The sequence below is a fragment of the Trachurus japonicus genome, chromosome 22, assembly GCF_045865225.1.
Source record: "Trachurus japonicus isolate A0001 chromosome 22, Traja_1.0".
Classification (NCBI taxonomy): Eukaryota; Metazoa; Chordata; class Actinopteri; order Carangiformes; family Carangidae; genus Trachurus; species Trachurus japonicus.
Window position 1 is genome coordinate 7099650 of NC_140928.1, and position 20896 is coordinate 7120545.

At 40.5% G+C, this 20896-nt stretch overlaps 1 protein-coding gene across 2 annotated transcripts; it reads left to right on the forward strand.

Moving 5' to 3' along the window:
• The first annotated feature begins 1004 nt into the window (after positions 1-1004).
• Positions 1005-20873, forward strand: capn3a (calpain 3a, (p94)). Of its 2 annotated transcripts, none has more exons than XM_085768214.1 (20): positions 1005-1468; positions 2050-2119; positions 3064-3182; positions 4144-4277; positions 5052-5220; positions 5942-6025; positions 6135-6229; positions 6314-6391; positions 6500-6660; positions 7411-7587; positions 8977-9190; positions 11063-11099; positions 11321-11398; positions 11625-11682; positions 14230-14294; positions 15014-15082; positions 15238-15316; positions 16417-16533; positions 17786-17844; positions 19496-20873. In XM_085768214.1, exons 1-20 carry the CDS (start codon positions 1217-1219, stop codon positions 19520-19522), a joined length of 2142 nt encoding a protein of 713 aa, XP_085624340.1. In that variant the 5' UTR covers positions 1005-1216; the 3' UTR covers positions 19523-20873. The 2 variants fall into 2 exon arrangements, with proteins under 2 accessions (XP_085624340.1, XP_085624339.1); XM_085768213.1 differs by having other exon boundaries at positions 14230-14303; positions 19496-19725.
• The last annotated feature ends 23 nt before the right edge of the window (positions 20874-20896 follow it).

Consider the following 20896-nt stretch of genomic DNA (forward strand, 5'->3'; position numbering starts at 1 on the left):
TTCATTTTTTGACTTATTCCATTCATGGTTTTCATGCTTCACACGGTTGCACATATTTACATGATGTACACATAGTCACCATAAATGAAAAGGAGCAGGATGAAGAAAAACTTATAGTACCTGCCCCTTTCTATAGTTATAATTGCATTGGCTTAATATCAACACCAATATTATACTCTATTTAAAAAAAATTAAAGATGATGAAACAAGTAAACAAACAAGCAAAAGCACTAGCAGTAGACACAGCTTGTCTATCTTTTCTTTTTTCCCTTCTTTTTCTCTTTCTCCTTTTTTGTAGGCACTTATTTTTTCTTTTTTAAACATCTTTTTAAACTGAGATTCATCTTGTACAACTTTTCAGTTCCTTGCTTTGTGAATGCCTTAGTTTTACACCTGCAACAGAAATACACATTTGTTTTAAGCTTAGACCTTGCAAATGTTTTAAATGTTTAAAATCAAGCTTCAATCCTCTTCCTCCAGCTTGAACAAGTTCTGGTAATGCTCTGGTAATGATCTGTTCTTTGCTTTATACATTATATATTATAAGGTCTGAAGATCTATTAGGTGATGACAAGCAGCTCTGTGAGACATTTTACACACACTGTTGTGACTCTGTGTGTTTATAACAAAAAAAAAATCCAGCCTGTTGTGATTTATGAAGTTGTATTTTTCTGCCTCGGAGCTAAAAAATGGATGATGATACTCCTCTTCATAGCATTAGCTCTGGTTATGCTGAGACTGCTCAACGCTGAGCTCCATTGAGAATAGGTTTAAAGGGGTTGAATGCCTTCTGCTGAGGCAAGGCATCTACCGACCACTCTTTACATGCCCTCTGGCGCGGCCCGCTGGCCTTTGTGTCACCCAACAATGATGGCAGCGCTGCACCACAGCCGGGGAGAGAGCAATTGTTCAGTACGGCCAATGGGAACGCAACAAATCGACGTTAACGTGATGTGTGAGTTTCTGTGCATATGTGTGTGTGTGTGTATGTGCATGGCAATGCAAAGGTTGAATGCATGTGGAGTGAATGTGTCTTTCACACCGAGCTTTTGCATCCGCGCTGTGACGAAGGGAAGGGGGACGTCACACAAAGAAAGAGCCAATCAGACATTAGCTGTTTGGATTTATGCCAGGGTTTTTAGGCTTGTAAGACTTTAGTACAAGTGGGCAATAGCCAGTTTTTAAAAAAAAAAAAAAAGAAGTGAGCCGAGACGAGATGCCCTACACACCGTCTGGCTTTTTCTGCGACCGGTTGATCCGGGAACGAGAGAGGAGGGACGGGGAAGGGTCTCTGAACAAGCCCCTCCGCTTCAACGGCCAGGACTTCAACATCCTGAGACAGGAGTACGTCGGGAGGAAGAACCTGTTTGAGGATGAGTCTTTCCCGGCCACCGTGGAGTCCCTGGGCTTCAAGGAGCTCGGACACAAGTCCAACAAAGTCAAGAACATCGTCTGGAAGAGGCCCAAGGTAGGAGGAGGAGGAAGAGGAGGAGGAGGAGGAGGCGGAGGAGGAGGAGGGGAGGTTGTTGGCACATGGAGAGGCACGTTGTTGATGGCAAAGTAAAATAAAGAGGTGGGATGAATGAATGGATGGATGGATCACACATGTGGGAGGTGGGACGGTAATTTTTTTTTTGATACAGAGCAAAACATCAAACCTGCAAAGGAAACAACTACGTTTTTTTTTTACTCATGAGGGATTTGAAAACTCAACAACAACCACCACCACCATCAGCATCATCATCACCGCTGCTGTGGGACGTCACCTGGAGATACTGATGTGATGAAAATATTCCCACCTTTCCTACACGGACGGACTGGAACTAAGCCGAGCAAACTTAACTTAACGCACCTTAGTCGTGTCAGTCTGAGCTTTAATATAACAGATGTCTTGTTTAAAGATGACTGTGATGTTGCAGCCTCAGAAACACAAGTTTCGTCTCTCACAGTGTTTTAATCTATAGACTGAACAAACTAAACAAAAAAAACCCCACATTGATTAGACTGATCCCCTTAACGCCTTAACTTTGTTTTTATTATTGTCTGCAGGAAATCTGTGAGAACCCTCAGTTCATTGTCGGAGGAGCCAGTAGGACAGACATCTGCCAGGGAGACCTTGGTAAATAAATCCTGTTTGTCTTTAATTAATTAATCAAACAGCAAAAACACCACGGTGTAGATCGGACTTCTCGTTGTGTATCAAAGGTTTTAATTTTTATTTTATTTTTTGAAAATGACTGAATTGATGCATTTCAGACAATTTATTAGAATCACAGAGGAACAAAAGAAACAGCCTCATTTGAGCTGGTATCTTCTATGTCCACGTGTGAATCAACCATCTCTTTATCTCTGGTTATATGTTTATTTTCTACATATTAAGCTCAAACAAATGCAGAAATGGTGAAGTATAGAGTGTAGATTGATAAATGAGCACATGATTGAAGCGTTTGAAGGCTTTCTAAAGTATTGATTTGATATACATGGTGATATAGCGATGCATGGACTGAGCTGTTACTGTATGGAGCCTTCCCTCAGTCTGTATATTCATGATAACAGGGCGGCAAACATCCCATCGATCCCCTGCACACGGCCTCTCTGCCTGCAGCGGCCTCCCCGCGGTATTGTGCTTACTCTTTTGGAAGGGAATCCAACCAGCAGCACTTCTCATTGTTGTCCAGTTCAGGCTGCAAATAAAGGGAGACCAAAGGGACAAAGGTGCTGGCAGACACTGTCAACCGTTCCCCTGTTGAAAAACTTACATTGTTTCACACACACCTGGACAATCAGAAAAGTCGAACGTCAGCACTCGGCGACGACGCTCTTTTCCTCCAGCAAAACAAAACAAAACAGAAAAGAGGGAAATCACAGAGACTCAAAGGTGCACGTTGTTCAGCATGGCCGCCGTTTTACTACTGAACATTTCCGCCTAAATCTGAACGGTAGTAAAGTGAAAAAAAGACCTAAAGTGAACACATTCCCCTCAGACTTAGTGTAGAAACATTAAACTTGTGTTGAAGTGAGTGAGTTTACTGATGTGATGATGATGCTGTTGATGATGCTCAGGTGACTGCTGGCTGCTGGCCGCCATCGCCTGTCTCACCCTGAACGAGAAGCTTCTCTACCGCGTCGTTCCCCAGGAGCAAAGCTTCTCAGAGAGCTACGCCGGCATCTTCCACTTCCAGGTCAGAGAGACACACACACAGACACACAGACGGACAAAGACCCAGTTCATCCTGTGTTTTATCATCTAAAAGTCAAGTTTACTTATATACGGTCAAAGGACTGACTCACACTGCAGGTTCCCTCTGTTAATACTGAATTTGGAAAGTCCAGTTTTTCTTACTGTTGCACCTGCAACCTGGAAAACTCTGCAAAACCATCTGAAACTTACCACACTTTTATCATTAGGACAATTTAAATCCATAACTACATCTTATTTTATCTCCAGCTGCTCCAGTTTCTAACTAGACTTCTCTGTTCTCAATTTATCTTTGTCACTTTTACCTTTTGGTATTTCGGATATGCTTGTATGTTTCAAGCATTTTGTGTTATGTCTTGTCCTCAAATGTTTTGTGTTTTGTCTATATATATATTGCAAATTTCAGATTTCAGATTTCAGATTGATTGATTTTAAAAAAAATTGGGAACAGTACATATTGATGGACATTGACATGTAAATATGTGGGATTATAGCCAAGTGGCTAATTTCCATCCCCAGTCCCATTGGCAGGTTGATGTTAGACATAAAAAACAATGACGATAAAAAGTACAAGAGGCAGGACTAGGACAATAAAACACCTTGACATTTTACACAAAACATATATGAAAGACATACATAAACCACCAGTTAACTGACCAAAGACGGTTAAAAGAGTGGGTAAGGGGACCAAAAGATTACTGAGAAGTTATAAAGTGCTACAGTGCTAGTTAAAGTGCTATGTGCTAAAGTGCTGTTTGCTAAAGTGACGAGTGCATAAGTGCAAGATTAGTGCATAAGTGCAAGAAGAAGAAGAAATGAGGTTGCTCCTCAATATATTTCCGAGTTTAAATAAAGGTTATAGTAAAAACGTTATCGATTCAAGTGTTAAAAGTCAGTTTGAACCCGTATTGTTTTGTCTCCTTGACTTTCCTTCTGTCCCTCAGTTCTGGCGCTATGGCGACTGGGTGGACGTCGTCATTGACGACCGCATCCCAACCTTCAACAACCAGCTGGTCTTCACCAAGTCGGCCGAGAGGAACGAGTTCTGGAGCGCCCTGCTGGAGAAGGCCTACGCCAAGTGAGTGTAGAGACGAGAAGAGACGTTTTTTTATTGGGTTTTGCAGATGTTACAATTGTATTAAAACTTTTCTCATAGAAAAACAACAGAAACAATAAGTGGTCACTGAAGTATTGCTGCATACCGGAACAGCTCATATAAAAGTAGAACAGCCACAATAAAAATAATTGAATAAATACATTTCAAAAGGTAGGACTAGGACAATTAAAGAAGAAAATAGACAAAAAATGGAATAAGAGAAACACAGACACATCAGTCAGGTAACAGTAAACTGTAATTGAGATAGCAACAGACATCCTAAGTCAGAGTAGCGGCATGTAACCCTCAACACAACAGAAATAACATATCTACCTCTCTAAGCTGCTTGAGCGGAAGATCTGTCGTCTTAACAAACTGGAGGAATGAGCCGACTAATCTCCCAAATGTACTGGAGCAGCCAGATAAAGAAAGTCTCATTTCCTCCAATTTAAGAAAATAAAAGGAGAAGAGAAGTTGAACTGGATGTTTTTACCTTTTTCCTGCACATTTATAAAAAGGAACGGTGCTCAGTTATATCACATAGCATGTTTTTGAATTTACTATATGTAGATTTCTTGCTTAAAAAAGGGCTGCAGCAACTTCACTGTATGTACGTAGCTCTGCACAGTGTCACCCTACTTCTCAGGTCAGGACTAGATTATATTACTACTAATGATAATAATCATGTACGTTTATCTGTAAACGAGAGAACTGAAGATGTTGATGTGAGGAGTCTTAACGTCTGTGTCTGTCCAGGCTGCACGGCTCCTACGAGGCCCTGAAGGGAGGAAACACCACCGAGGCCATGGAGGACTTCACCGGTGGAGTCACTGAGTTCTACGAGATGAAGGAAGCTCCCAAAGAGCTCTACAAGATCATGAAGAAAGCTCTGGAGAGAGGCTCGCTCATGGGCTGCTCCATCGACGTGAGTCCGACGTCGACTTAGTTTAGTTTAGTTTATTTAATGTCTTGACATGGCACCTCATTGTACAATAGAAATATACAGCTCAACATAAATACAGCAGCTACACAAGGTCTTGGAAAAAGTGACAACACAAAAAATACGCAAATCAAAATAAACAGTAAGTGATATTATGTATGGGTTATTGAAGTTTTTAATGGTATATTTGTGTTTATTTTTTGTATGTTGTCATTAGAGGATTTATATCCTGTATCAGGTGTATTTTCATTAGATTTCATTAAATAAATTCAATTCAATTCAATAAAGAAAGTGAACAATAGACATTTGTGTAGGATGAAGCTCAGGATATTAAAAACTATGCAATCTACTGTTTCCTTTTATCAGCAAATAAACAAAGTCAAAAAGTGAAGAAAAACTTTATCTCACCATGACACAACAGACGTTAGCCTAGCTTATTTATCCTGACTGTTTTAAAGTTATTTTAACTATTATTACAGTCATTTTTAATGCACTTTGCAACAAACCATCACTCTTATTTATTTAGATATGTTGCTATGATTTGTTTCCAAGCAAAATTTTGTTGTGTTGTTTCACCAGTACGATGATAATAAAGGTATCTTGAATCTTAAATTTCAGCCTAAAAAAAAAACAATATTTTTTGCAAATTAAAGGGTTTATTTTCAAAACGTTTATCCTTTTTTTTTAATGTGTTGTGTGTCTGCAGTCCCTGGTTCCCGCTCGCTTTGAGACTCGTACTGTGACGGGACTGGTGAAGGGTCACGCCTACTCTGTGACGGCCGTGGAGGAGGTAACACACGCTGCTTTCATGTGTCCAGAGCTTCATCACAAACAGAGACAGTGAAAGTGCATTCATGTAAAAAAAAATAAATAAATAAATCTCTGTTGTCTCATTCCAGTGTAAATCGTCTCAGCACAAGGAAACTAAAGTCCGTCTGGTGCGTCTCAGGAACCCGTGGGGTCAGGTGGAGTGGAACGGCCCCTGGAGCGACAAGTAAGCAGCTGGATTTTGACGAGTTTTTAAAGTAATTTTTAAAATTAAATAAGCTAATATCAATTACTCCCTCCTCTCTGGCAGCTCTAAGGAGTGGACCACACTGTCTAAGACTGAAAAAGAGAAGCTGCAGCACCAGAGCGCCGAGGACGGAGAGTTCTGGTATCTGTTTAACATTCAGACGAGTCACATAGATGATAGTTGATTTCGGCGTTTACTGTAATAAAAATGAACCCATCCTCCTCTGATATCTCTTCACTTCCTGTCCAGGATGTCGTTCGAGGATTTCAAGAAGAACTACACCAAGATCGAGATCTGCAACCTCACCCCCGACGCCCTGGAGGACGACAAGATCCACAAGTGGACGGTTTCTGTGAACGAGGGCCGCTGGGTGAGGGGCTGCTCCGCCGGGGGCTGCAGGAACTACCCAGGTAGGAAAACAGCTGCGAAACATAATCAGAGAGGTTTGAACCAAGGTTATTATAGTTTTAAAATGTTCATCAGTTTTTTTTTTAATTTAGTTTTTTTTATTTCAGTTTAGTTTTAGCTACTTCAGCAAGTGATTAAGCAGTTTTTGTTTTTTATTTTTGAGGAATTGACTAGTTTCTATGTAGTTTTTATCTACTCTTGTTCTTAGTTTTAGTTTTCAGGTATTAGAAGAAAGCCTCTGTGAGATTTCAGAGATTTTTCCCTTTTAGTTGCATCCCATAATGTTCCCATCAGTCCTCATCACGTTATATTCACTTCTTATCTACCTGTGGGAACTTGAAGTCGTCCCGTGTTGAGAGCTGTGGCGTTTTCTTCCTGCAACTTTAGCCAAGTCTAAGAAAACTACAACTAAGCTGATGTTATCTGACATTCAGTTTAGTTTTAGTTAGTTTTGCATTGTGCATTGTAGTTTTTATTTAGTTCTTGTCATTTTTATTTTTTATTTCAGTTAACTAAATTGTTCTTTCACTGCTAGTTTTAGTTTTAGACTTAGTTTTAGTTAACTATAATAACCCTGGTTTGAACTGAGAGAGCAGAGATAGTATAACTTAATGACTGTGATAAATAGTATAAAAATAACCTGGAGAGACGCAGCAGTAAAATTGTATAAATATTGAAAAATAACAACAATGCAATGATAAATGAATAAAATCCAGAAAGAAAAGACGCTCTGCTCGCTAAATGTCCTGCAGACACCTTCTGGACCAACCCTCAGTACCGCCTGCGTCTGCTGGAGGAGGACGACGACCCCGAGGACAACGAGGTGGGCTGCACCTTCGTGGTGGCTCTGATGCAGAAGAACAGGCGGAAAGAGCGCAAGATGGGAGCCAACCTCTTCACCATCGGATTCGCTATCTACGAGGTGTCCACTCACATTCACACCGGAACAAGTCTGACGTTTGTTAAACCAAAATCGACTAAACTATAGTCTGTTTCAGTTGTGACTATAGGGATGTCACGATTATAGATCTTCTTTGTAAGATTATTGTCAGAGAAATAATCACGGTATGTGTAAAATCAAACACAGTCAAAATATAATTACATTACTAATTATTTACAACTAATATTTTAAGTATCTAGTATTAATACAGTATGTAACCAATTATTAATCCTCCAGGGGAAGTGTTTTAACTATTCAAATCATTAATTGTCATCTATACCAAATGTTTAAGTTTATTTGAATTGTTTGTTTGTTTTTTATCACAAATGAGACGCTAACATTTAAATTCCTACCAATTGTATGTTACGTTAGGTAAATGGACCAGTATTTCTTACATTTACCTTTACTTTGGTGCACATCTGCCTCTGTGTTTCCAACATAATATTTTTTGTAAAGTGACGGTATTGAGGAATCTTTACAATTAATTAAAGCAGAAGTAAGTGATATATTTGTGTTAATATAAGACTTAAATAGTTATATCTTCCGACAGCAATCACTTACATAGAGTGTTTGGACTGAAACACGGGTCTCTCAGTCCCTCTGCTCTGCTCTGAGCCGAGGAGAAAACATTTATCGTATCCTACAGTTTTTATCCAATGAGGAGAGAGAACGGCATGCAGGGCTGTGTGTGCAGCCAAGGAACGCCGTGAATGTGGCGACGTAGGGACGAGGACTGTTATGGTGCGTTCAAGGAAACTCGTATTTTTCCGACCGTGAAGTGGTACCAGTTCGATCTGGTACGAGTTCACCGGTCGGAAGTTACGAGTGGCCGTTATAGTGACTTTCACCGGTAAAACAGGTCGGAAAAACACGAGTGGGTTGCCTGAAACGCTACAAAGTCGTAAGTCGTGACTTGAAGCTGTAATTTACGATTTCAAAAGCCTGCCTGGAACGCAGCATTAGCGAAAACGACCGGACCACTTACTTCTGCTTTAATTGTGCCGTTTAATTCCGCGATTAATTGTGAAAACAAGTAATCGTGACATCCCTAGTTGTGACTGGAAATTTGCACATGAAATCAAAGAAAAAGCCCAAATTTCTTATTTTGTGGACTGTTTTCTATTGTTTTTTGTCGCATTGATTATTTAAAAAATGTACGTTTTTGTTTTTATTTTTCCTCCTGTCACAACACAAACACTGACGCTCTCTCTCTGTTTCATCGCAGGTGCCAAAGGAGGTGAGGAAGGAGTGAATGAAGCTGTCACAGTGCAGCAGCAGCAAGTTAATTACACTCACTCAACACTGTTTCCATTTAGTTTTTTTACACAATAAACCAGTTTCCATCCAACATCTCCCCCTTCTCCCCTCCCTCCCTGACCACAGATGCACGGGAACAAGCAGCACATGCAGAAGGACTTCTTCCTCTTCAACTCCTCCAAGGCTCGCTGCAAGTCCTACATCAACCTGCGTGAGGTGACCCAGCGCTTCCGCCTCAGCCCCGGGGAGTACGTCATCGTCCCCTCCACGTACGAGCCGCACCAGGAGGGAGAGTTCATCCTGCGAGTCTTCTCTGAAAAGAAGAACACCTCAGAGTGAGTGGGGGAGGGGGGAGCCGGGCTGCAGCGAGGGTTACAGAGATAGAGATACAGCTAGTTACTGTAGACGCTTGTTTTATTCCACTGATGTGTCTGAGCAGGGCTGGGTGTTGAAACCATATTGGTTATTGGTAGGCTATTGATCAAGATTCAGGTTCTACTGGATATTCATGTTTCTATTGTAGTTTTAATTCATTCTCCTTCAGGAAATGATAGTTGAGATGATTTATGACAAGAGGAGAAAATGTTCGCACAGCGGTAAATGCTCCCAAAAATATTAAGAGTGGAATTCAAAGTTTCGATCTTTTAGAAAAGTTTTGAAAAGAAACTTTTGCATTGATATTTTTGGGAGCATTTAACGGTGTGTGAACATTTTTTTTTTACTCTTTTGCCTTACTTTGCTTTTTGTTCTGCACCTGGACTCACACACTGGATGTACGTGTACTATCCTACCCAGTGAGAACATTTATGAGTCAGACTAACCATTATTTTTAATTACTGATAAAGTTTTAAAAAGAAAAATTTAACACAGTTTTATACAGATGTGTCACTCACTCTGTGCATCAACAAATAGTCTGTTTTTAGTAAGCAGAAGCAGATAAAACAAGTTGAGTATTTTTGTTTTTTGGGGAAAAAAATCCAATTAGTTTAATGAGGATCAGTAAATTGATTAATTAATGTTCCTGTTCTTTGGTTTTATTAATTAAAACAGTTTTAAAGTCAGTTTGAGGTAAAAACATTGCACTTTTTCTGATGCAATAACATTGAAATTTCAAAATAAGAGTTCAAAAAGCAGAAGATGTTTGTCTAATCAAGTGTCGTATTTTTTTTTTTTTTTTAGTAAATAATGTAAAAAAAAAAAAAGCTCACAAAAAACTACTACAGATGAATTTCCAACGACACCCAGCCCTGCTTGTGTGTGTTTAATGTATCAGCAGCAGCAGCAGCAGATTGATTTAGACAGAGTGCATCAGTGATTTGTCTGCTCGTCTATGTGCATGTGCAGGTGCAAGGTTTGTGTTTTGTGTTAATGAGGGTGGGGGGAGGGGGGCTCTGTCGGGTGCTTTTGGTGGGTGGGGGGGTGGGTGGTGGGACACAAACCGCCAAAAGAGCAAAAAAATGTTAACGGAAATTTGATTTGTAGAGCTGGAAGAAACCGGCCGCAGTTCGAAGCTGTTATGGAATCTTTTTTAGGACAAGCGACTTCAGATTTGGGCACGATCTGGTAACCTTTCAAAGTATTCAATGCTGCACACTCAAGCCTCAACTAACAACCGCAGCCCCAACCCAACCTACCCCACCCACCTACCTACCCGCCCCTCCCTACCTACCTACCCCTGGAGGACCAGACGGCCTGACGGACCGACACCTGGCTGCGGATGTGCACAGCAAACAGATCCTGTGACGGGATCTCATTGAGCATTGAACATTGAATAATAATCTAGATCTTTAGTTTTAACCTCTTTGAATATCAGAGAGAGTAAGTCTGTGCTTTAAATGCCCATGTAGCATTTAGCGTCAGTTATTATGAGTCAACTTATCTATGTAAATGTAAATGTAAAAAAAAGAGGAGACGACGCCATCGACTGTGACTGGAGGAAGCAACAGGTGGTACTGAACTAACACCTTTCATTCACAGCTTCTTTCTGGAATCGCTTTGTTATTTTTTAGTGTTTAGAAATGTAAAAAAACAACAACAAAAAAACAAAAAAAAACCTACAGTCATGATTGTTAAAGTCCTGTCATCTATTTATTTGTCTAACACCTGATAGACGATGTGCTGTAGTGAACACATGGTTGTACAGGCTAATGGTCCACATGAGATGTTGTTGTCAGCGTCGTGACTGCTGTTTGTTGGTCTTCACCCAGGGAGATAGAGAACAGGATCGAGGCTGACCATCCAGTGGTAAGTGTCCTTCCCTACGCCGAACAGAAAGCCTCTAGCAATTTGCATTAAATTTCAACCAACAAACAAACAGCTTAAAGTGAAAACATACAGTATAGAGAATGAGGAAAGAGGAGGAGGGTTTTTTTTCTCAGACATGTTTTCTACATTTTTCCTCTCACATCTTCTCCGTCTCGTCTCTCGTTTATCTCCTTCTATTCTGTGGCTCCATGACGCCTCAGCCGGCGCCGGCCTCGGCGGGGGAAGAGAGCGAGGAGGATCAGCAGTTCAGGACTATTTTTCAGGAGATAGCCGGAGAGGTGAGTACAGGAAGGGACAGAGGAGGGAGATATAATCCTGCTTTTAATTTGAAAGATGAGATTTCTATGGTTCTAATGGATAAAAAGAAATGAAAAATACATTTAAATTGATCAATAACTGATAAAGTAATACTACTGAGTGGCTGTTTATGTGAATATTGGTGTGTTTGAGCGATATAGAGACGTATTGTATTAATATTCGTCTCTCCTCTGGTTTCTCTCTCAGGACATGGAAATCACAGCCAACGAACTGAAAAACGTTCTGAACAGAGTGATCACCAAACGTGAGTCTGAGTGTCTCGGCTGCTCAGATTGAACTTTAAAGACAAATTTAAAACATCACGAGTTAGAAAAACAAAACAAAACAAAAACAAACGCCTGAATGTCACAGACTCCCTGAAGCAAACTGTGACATTTAGGGCCCTAGTTTGCTGGCGCAGCGCAGGTGGCGCAAGGTAACGCAGCCGGTCTAATGCAAGTTTCGACCAGCGCAGCCTAGTGCAAAGTCAGATTGGAAGATTGGTAGATCGCGCTGCGCTGAGATAGGCGTGGCCGCGCAGCAGGGGGAGGCGTCACAGATTCAGCTTGGTGCAGTGGAAGTTTGGCTGACTGACCTGCAGTGCACACACGTCACCAAGACCTCACAGGCAGATCTCCACAGTTCCAGACACATTTCAATGCAATAAATATCCACAATAACCACTATTTAATGCAACTAATGGAATCAACACGTGAATTTATATCTATATAGATTGTCCCGTCACATCTGACGTCAGATCAAAGCAGAGATCAAAGGCTGTCGGCAGTGTAATGGAAACTCCACCTGAATTAACACAGCAGGGACGAACTGGCACTGAAAAGCAGCTGTGGATGTCCCAAGCAGGACTGAGGGTGGATGACTGCATGTCGCTGCCGTGTTGAGACTACGCACTGTGTCGTTGTGATGATCCGCTTTATTTATTTATTTACTTATTAATTCATTAGCGCGAGCGACCGCGTCACGCAGCCGTAATGAAAAACAAAACACAAATCATTATCTCTCTTAGTCCACCACAACAGCCTCGGTATCAGATAGTCAGTATAGCCTATACTCAGCATCTCTATCACAGAGAAAAAAGAGAGGAGGACAGAGAGAGAGAGAGAGCGCGTCCTTTACGCTGATTTCATCCGCATGGTGTTTGTTTATGTTGTGATTAGTGTAGGCTACACCTCTCATCTGTCTTACACAGGGAATAATAAATTGAAATGAATAAATGTGAGTTTCTTCATTAGTTTATTAGTTGTTGTTTCTTACACTGAGCACCGGTTCTCAGTATATCAGATCAAACCTGATTAAGGATATTAGTAAACTCATTATTGGTCACTCTGAGCTCAGACCTCCGGACCAAAACAGCTGTTTCCTCCTGGGAGAGGTTCGGCGTCTGGCGTCGCTGTTTCCTCCGTCCATGTCCAAGTATAAAATGACAAACTTGCAGCGCGCATCGCCCGCGGCGCAGTTAAAGGTGTGGAGAGGAGCTCCTTTGATTGGTGAAGATCCGAATTGGCTGTGTTAATCCCACTTCTCCTCCTCCTGTCTCCCTCCCGCCCTCTCTCCTCCCTCTTTGCCGTTTGCGCCGGGAGGAGGGACGAGGGGAGGGGCTGCGCTGGTCTAAGTCGGACTGCGCTGTCCAGCAAACTTGCGAAATGGACCTGGGCCACACCCCGTTGACGTGGCGAAGCTGCCCTGAGGTTAGACTTCACCCGGTCTAAGAAACTAGGGCCCTTACTGTTTTCCTGTTGTTTTTTCAGACCAAACAAGTAGAAATAAGCCGAAGCAGTGAAGTGCTTCTCAAATTACATTTAACTTTTAAGCCTCAATAATGTGAGAATCATTTTCAGAATCACTGATATAGATCAGAGTTAGAATAAGAATCAATCCCCAAAGGGAAACTATGATACAAGATTAAAAAAATAATGATGATGAATATGTACAAATATATAACACAATATATACATACAAACAAGAAAGAAATTGTCCCTATGCTGTTATATACGTATATGAGAAAATTAAGATGTAAATGTAAATATTTACTAAGATATTGACTTGTAGGAAGAAACGTACAGACTTATTATTTGTAGTATTTCACATTGGCTTCACTGTGGTTGATGCAGCTTGAGTATTGTTAGTTTACTATGATTTTGAAGGAGACTGAAGGAGCCTTGAACGCTTTTAAAACTTAAATGTGAAGAGAATAAAATGTAATTTACAGGCCGTTAATTACGTGATAATGTCAAGAAATAGCCCAGAAACAATTAACAATTAATGGTGTCATAATGTCTAGAAATAACGGTCAATTTCATAGTACTGTTGAGAAATATAGCCAAAAAATAACGATTGATTGCATAGAAACAGCCAAGAAATAAAACTGCATGGACTTGATGGAGAAAAATTCTGGTCTTTCCTAAAAATTCAAAGCATGAACAACATGTGTAATCTATTGCCTTTATGAAAAACATGACATTACTATGAAACTGATGTTCAGATGAGAAACAACGCACACCGTAGGTTGTGGAGGTGCTGGCGATGGATAAAATTGAAGAAAGAAAAAGAGGAACGCCGCACACTCAGCTCCAGTTGCAGAGAGTTTTATTAGACAACGTCTATGAAACTGAACGTTATTTCTAGGCTATTTCTTGATATTATCACATAGCAACCTGTAAATTAGAAATTAAAGGGTTATCCAAAAGGTTTATTTGAAAACATTTCAAAGTGAGTTTTCAGAGCCATAACTCTGAGTCTTTGATACTTATTATTACCTCCTCTATCTCTCTGTGTGTGTTTCCTCCTGCAGATAAGGACCTGAACACCGAGGGCTTCAGTCTGGAGAGCTGCAGGAGCATGATTGCTCTGATGGACGTATCCTTTGTATCGAGTGCTTCGGGCTGGCTGTGTTGTCTGTGAGAGGCACAACCTGCCGAGACCCAGGCAGGGTCTGTGATGGACGCTCACAGGGCCAAGGCTCCTCCTCCTCCTCCTCTTCCTCACACCACACAAACGGGGATCATGTCACTTCAAGGAAACATAATAAAACACTATATCCCACACGGAAAGAACCTATAGGTTTTAATATAGGTTTGAATATGTATGTGACATACATAAAATTGGCCATTTTCATACGCATAGTATCTGCTATATACTGTATATATGGTGCATATATGCTGCATATATGCTGGATATATGCACAGATAAACTGCATATAGGATGAGGATAGGATGAGGATGAGGATATATAGGTTTCATATATGCGCATGTATCCTCATGAGGCATATATGCACCGTATATATATAGCATATATGCGTGTATATATGAAAACGGCCAATTTTATGTATGTCACATATATTCAAACCTATATTAAAACCTACAGGTACTTTCCGTTTGGGATACCTCATCTTCATTTGACATTATCTACTGATACAATACGTTGTATGAAAAAACACAACATAACGTCTTTGTGGGGGGTTTTTGTTGGTTTTTGTGGCACTTTTAGTTTTAGGATGAGATTTGAAGCCAGTTGTTTTTCTGATGATCCATTATGATGATGTGTGTGGTTTTCTGGTCTTAACTGTCTGCGCTCAGATGGACGGGACAGGTCGACTCAATCTGCAGGAGTTCAGACATCTGTGGAACAAGATCAAACAATGGCAGGTGGGAAAACAGGCCCCCCTCTCTCGTTTATCTTATGACGCGAGTGATTATTTATCTCCAGTGAGAAATTCTGTATTTCTTCTCCATCTTTTCACCGATGTGCGGCCGCAGTTAACAGTTTTTCTTGCACGAAACTCACAAATTGTGTCTTCCAGGGAATCTTCAAACACTATAACGCCGACCAGTCTGGCAGCATCAATAGTTACGAGATGAGGAACGCCGTCAACGATGCAGGTACTTATACACACACACGGAAAAATCTCAACGGGTCAAGTCATCTTAATCACAAAAATACAGATTTTAATGTATATTTTATATTTTTCCATGCACTGTGGATGCTTTATTTGCTCAGACATCTGTGAAATGAGACATTTCTGATTAGGGTGAATTGATCCTTTGAATTTCCTTAGATATTAAAGAAAAAAGAAAATAGCATCAGTGGTTTTGTAAAAGCTAAAACAAATATGATTAAAGCTACAGAAAAAATGATGTTAAAGGGATAATTCAACATTTTGGCAGATTGGCCCATTGCCATAATCCCTATAGTTTTAGCAGTAGGTTTGTTACCTTTAATTGTTGGTGCAAGCTGTTTTTAGAACGGCGGCTCGGAGGCTAATGGGATTTCTTGGTTTCCCTCACCAAACTCATCAAATACACAATCCAACAACTCCAAAAACGCTCTGGTGGACAAGTTGTGACCTGCACATTCACCACGCTATGAGATAATAACAGAACGTTACCAGACAGAGTTGTTTTTGCGGTAAATTCATGCAAAACCGCTGATGCACGTTCCCGTCGGGGGCAGTTTTTCAGCAAGCAGTCTCTGTATTTACCTTGAAAACAACTCTGTCTCGTAACGTTCTGTTATTATCTCATAGTGTGGTGAATGTGCAGGTCACAACTTGTCCACCAGAGCGTTTTGGAGTTGTTGAATTGTGTATTTGATGAGTTTGATGAGGGAAACCAAGAAATCCCATGAGCCTCCGTAGTGTAGCTCTGAGCAGCTCACGGCTCTGCTCCGCCGTTCTAAAAACAGCTTGCACCGACAATTAAAGGTAACAAACCTACTCCTAATACAATAGGGATTATGGCAATGGGCCAATTTGCCAAAATGTTGAACTATCCCATAATGCAAATGTTAAAATATTAAAAATAGTCTTTAAAATCAATCGAGCTCCAACAGTCGTGGACTCATTCCCTTTAAAATACGACTGGTTTCTGCTCATGTTCATTCTTATGGGTTGTTATGATGATGTTTCGTAGCGACGACTGCTTCAACTCATCCTCTAAATGTCCTTGTCACTGTACAGTCATGTGTCTTGTGTCCCGTTCAGGCTTCCGTCTCAACAACCAGCTGTACGACATCATCACCATGCGCTACGCAAACGAGAACATGAACATCGACTTCGACAGCTTCATCAGCTGCCTGGTTCGACTTGAAGCCATGTTCAGTAAGTCACAGCCTCCGTGCACAGTGTGTGATCACATAACTTCTTCAGACTTTAATTATCTTTTCTTATTTAGTGTCTCTCTTTTTTTCTTTTTTTTTTAGACTTTATTTATTTATTTGCACATATAAAATAGAACAAATACATTTACATATCTCTCTTGTTAGGGAGGAAGATACGAAAAATGGTGCAGGTGAGGTCGGAAACCCAAAAGGCTTATAGAATGACCTCACCTTGACCTAATGATAAACTAAACAAAATAAAGAAATAATATTAACATACCTTGTGTGAGATAGAGAAATAAAAAATACATAAATAAATTATGGAAATAAAAATGATAATAGTAAAAATTGTTGTAGGAGTAATGATAATAACACTTATTAAATAAATAAATGGGGAAAAGATGAGATAAAAAAAAAACCCCAATACAGATAAATTAAGTTCAAGTAATTTAGGAACGGATGAACTTTTATAACAGATTTCTTTTGCATGTATTTTAAATTTCTGTGGAGATATGAAGTATCTCGTTCAAAGATCCAAACTATTTCAGATGTTGGTGAAATGTGAAAACAGTGATCTATAAAACATCTAGAACTTCCTCGTCTGGATCAATAGCAAAGCCTTGATGGGAAATCGACCAGTTTAGACCAAGAGCAAAATAATGTCTAATAATGTCTCTTATGAGAGTCAGTTTATTGAAATTACAAACTTCTTGGGGCACAAAAAGAAGCTTAAATGTAGTTTAAAGATGAGCCCCGACCAAAACAACAACAGTCGTACATAAAAATAAGCCTGTAGATGTAGTAGTAGTGGTATTAACAGAGAGAGAGAAAAGAAACTTCCTCAGCTTTGTTTCTTCAGAGTAAAACGCCATCAATCATCACTGTCTGTTTGTTTGTTTGTGAGACGTTGCCTGTGGTCGAGGCAGAGACCTCTGTGCACCAGAGCAGCAGCAGCAGCTCCTAACCCTAACCCCAGGGAGAAACTAAAACAATGGTGCTGCTGCTGTTTGGTGTAAATCTCTGTCGTTCTTGGAGAGAAAAGAAACTCTGCTTCTCTTTAGCGTAATGAGTCTCAGGCTCCGTGGATTAGAAAACAACACAGCTCCAAAACAGTGTGTGTATTGTGTGTGTGTTTGATATTTCCTGCTGTGTAACACTGAGCACAGATCAGTGTGTGTGTGTGTGTGTGTGTGTGTGCGTGTGTGTGTTGTGGAGGAGGTGCCTATAACTTGTGTCGGTGTTTCCGTGTGCAGGGGCGTTCCAGGCCTTCGATCAGGACGGAGATGGAACAATCAGACTCAGTGTCCTGGAGGTAAGAGGAGAAATTACTTACTTTAGTAGTAAAGTTACTATAAATGAAGGATCAATCTGGAGCAGGAGGAAAAGTTCATCAGTATCCAGGAGGTTTTCATGTAAGGTTAAAGGCCGAGGAGCTTCTACAGTTTATTATTCACACATTTGTTGCAGATCGATCACAGCTGCAGTTCATCTGAACATTGTCTAAGTGGTTTTATTTTGAAAAAAAAACATTGTATAAAAGGAGCAGAGATCTCATGCAGTGGCTGGGACCCACACTGGGGTTTAGACTTGAGGAAGAGGGGAAAAAATAACTTTCAGCAACATGTTTTGAGGCTTTAATCTGATTTTTTTTTAAATGATGTACAGTTTTACTTGTTTAGGCCTTAAAGGATGATTTAAATAAAACAGTCTGGGAAGGGGAAATTACTACAAGGTAACTTCAAATTGAGCTTTTTAATGGCTGCAGCATATTTACATAAAAAAGACAAGTAAGAAAAGTCCATAACCCCAAAACCAGCTTGTAGGATTTTACTACCACCACCAATGGCTGGACTGATGTGAATTGTAAGCCACACGTATGGGACTTCACATCAGTATTACAGGAAGTACAGGCTGATGAATAAATGTATGTTGGTATATTTCCACAAATAAAATACACAAAGAGTTGTTTTCGAGGCAAATGCAGAGACTGCTTGTCGAAAAACTGCCCCCGACGGGAACGAGCATCAGCGGTTTTGCATGAATTTACCTCTAAAACAACTCTGTCTGGTAACGTTCTGTTATTATCTCATAGCGTGGTGAATGTGCAGGTCACAACTTGTCCACCAGAGCGTTTTGGAGTTGTTGGTTTGTGTATTTGATAAGTTTGATGAGAGAAACCAAGAAATCCCATTAGCCTCCGTAGCGTAGCTCTAAGCAGCTCGTGGCTCTGCTCCGCCGTTCTAAAAATAGCTTGCACCAACAATTAAAGGTAACGAACCTACTGCTATGACTAAAGGGATTATGGCAATGGGCCAATTTGCCAAAATGTTGAACTATAACGACATTGGAACAATACAACCGTAAGAACCCTAACCACCACAGCAACTTTACATGTGCCGTCAAAACGGTGGAATTTATGCACATTTATCCAAATTTGCTCATGTTAACAAAAAAATTCAAAAAACTTGTAATACATTTTTTGTTTGTCTTAATGCAAGTAATCAACTCAGTAATTTTCATGGAGATATCTAAAGGTAAAAAATTTTACCCTATTCACGTGAGAAAAATAATTAATAGGCGTATGAATGGGCTAGGATTTGGGTCTTTTTCGAAACTTTCCCCTAATGGGATTCTTCGGGGCTTTTTTTCCCTCACTCAGGACATGTTGAGGATACAAAATCAGTTGAGTTTGCTTCTGTTGCAATTTGTTCAACCTTTTTTTCATAAAATGACTGGACTAGAAGGCCACAATGGCTAACACCGAGACCGAGATAACGGTTATATAATGATCACTATCAATTCACCAAATCAAAAAGAACATGCATCGTCACTGAATAATAATAAGTCATATGATAATAGTATTATTATTTATCTCCGTATTGAGGAGTAAAGTCCACTAACGTCTCTTTGTGGAGCTGTATAAACCTAATTTACTGATGTTTCTCCTCCTTCTCCGTGTCCAGTGGCTCCAGTTGACCATGTACGCCTAGAGAGGCCCATCTCCTCCCAGGTGAGCTCCACTCCACACGAGGACCAGACCTGCCAGCCTTTACCTCAATACTCAGTGTGCCCGACCGCCGTTAGCTCTCACCCACCTCCTCACCTCCATCCCTCCTCCCCCTCCTCCTCCTCCTCCTCCCCCCTTACAGCTCTGCTCTTTCTGACTCTTCTCAGTTTATCTTCCACTTCTCTCTCTCTTCCTTTTTTCTTCAGTACAGTAGGTCTCAGGCCTGTTTTTTTTTTTTTAAACTTCCTTTCTCTGCCTTTGTCCTCTCTCCACTTATCATCAAAATATCAGTCTCCTTTCAGTCATCCAGCTCTGTTTAGATTTTTTTTATTATTAATAATTAAGAAAACACCTTGTACCGTACTTTTTCTCAGGCATCAAACACACACAACCTCCTTTTTTTCTGTCACAATACCTCACAGAGCCTCCTCCTCCTCCTCTTCCCCCAGTTAAACCATCTCTGTAACTAGTTCACTATTCATCTCCATTGACGAATATCTTACTCCTCCTCCCCCCTCCTCCTCCATGTGTTATTATCATCTTCTTTTTCTCCTGTGATCAAACTGAGCAGCTGTATCCACTCCAGTGAACTGGGCTCTCTTGGTGGACGATGATGAATAAACTTGTGAATCACCCTCTCACACACCTGTTAAACATTTCTGACAGTACGAGCGACAACATCTCGAGAGATTTCAGGCCTGACCCTGTTTTTCTTTCTTTTTTTTCTTCCCTTCATTCACTTATTTTTGTCAATAAAATAACACTCCTGGATTTACTGTTGGCCTAGAGTAACACGTTAGTAGTAGTAGCAGTACGACGTTTCTCTCCCCTATCCCTTCCCCTCTTTTTCCCACCACCACATCCTCCTCCTCCTCACTAGCGTCAGTTCTGGGCACCGAGCCGCTCCCCCGTGTGCTCCGGCCCTGTGGATAGCGCCACCTGGTGGACACAACTCAGGCTTCTTCTGTTCATCTCAGCTCCAGCCAGCACAAATGAATTCACACCCTCCTTCCTTCCTCCTCCTGACAAAAAAAAACAAACATGTCCAGTCTGCCGGTCGGTCGTTCAGCTCTGCATGTGGATGGACGAGATTCAAGGACAAAGCTGTGGAGTTTTTTTTGTTTTTTTTTATTTTATTTTTCTGAACACACATGTTAAAAAAAGGTTCAAATATGGATTAGAGAGAATATGGCTGAGGGGTTGGACTGCAGCTTTTTGTGATTTTTTTTTTTTTCCTATTAAGGCTTTGGTCTAATGAGTGTTCTGCATTTTTAACCATTTTAATCAAATAAATAAATAAATGTGTAGTTACTGGTTTGACTGCGTTACCAGTAGTTTTGATTTTGGTTTTTTTCCT

What these genes read in the sequence shown, in the direction of transcription:
- capn3a (XM_085768213.1), top strand. Translation starts at nt 1,217, where the DNA reads ATGCCCTACACACCGTCTGGCTTTTTCTGCGACCGGTTGATCCGGGAA. An exon ending in TCATGGGCTGCTCCATCGAC is followed by an intron (nt 5,221 to 5,941) that starts GTGAGTCCGACG and finishes GTGTGTCTGCAG; the next exon opens with TCCCTGGTTCCCGCTCGCTT. An exon ending in GAACGCCGTCAACGATGCAG is followed by an intron (nt 15,317 to 16,416) that starts GTACTTATACAC and finishes TGTCCCGTTCAG; the next exon opens with GCTTCCGTCTCAACAACCAG.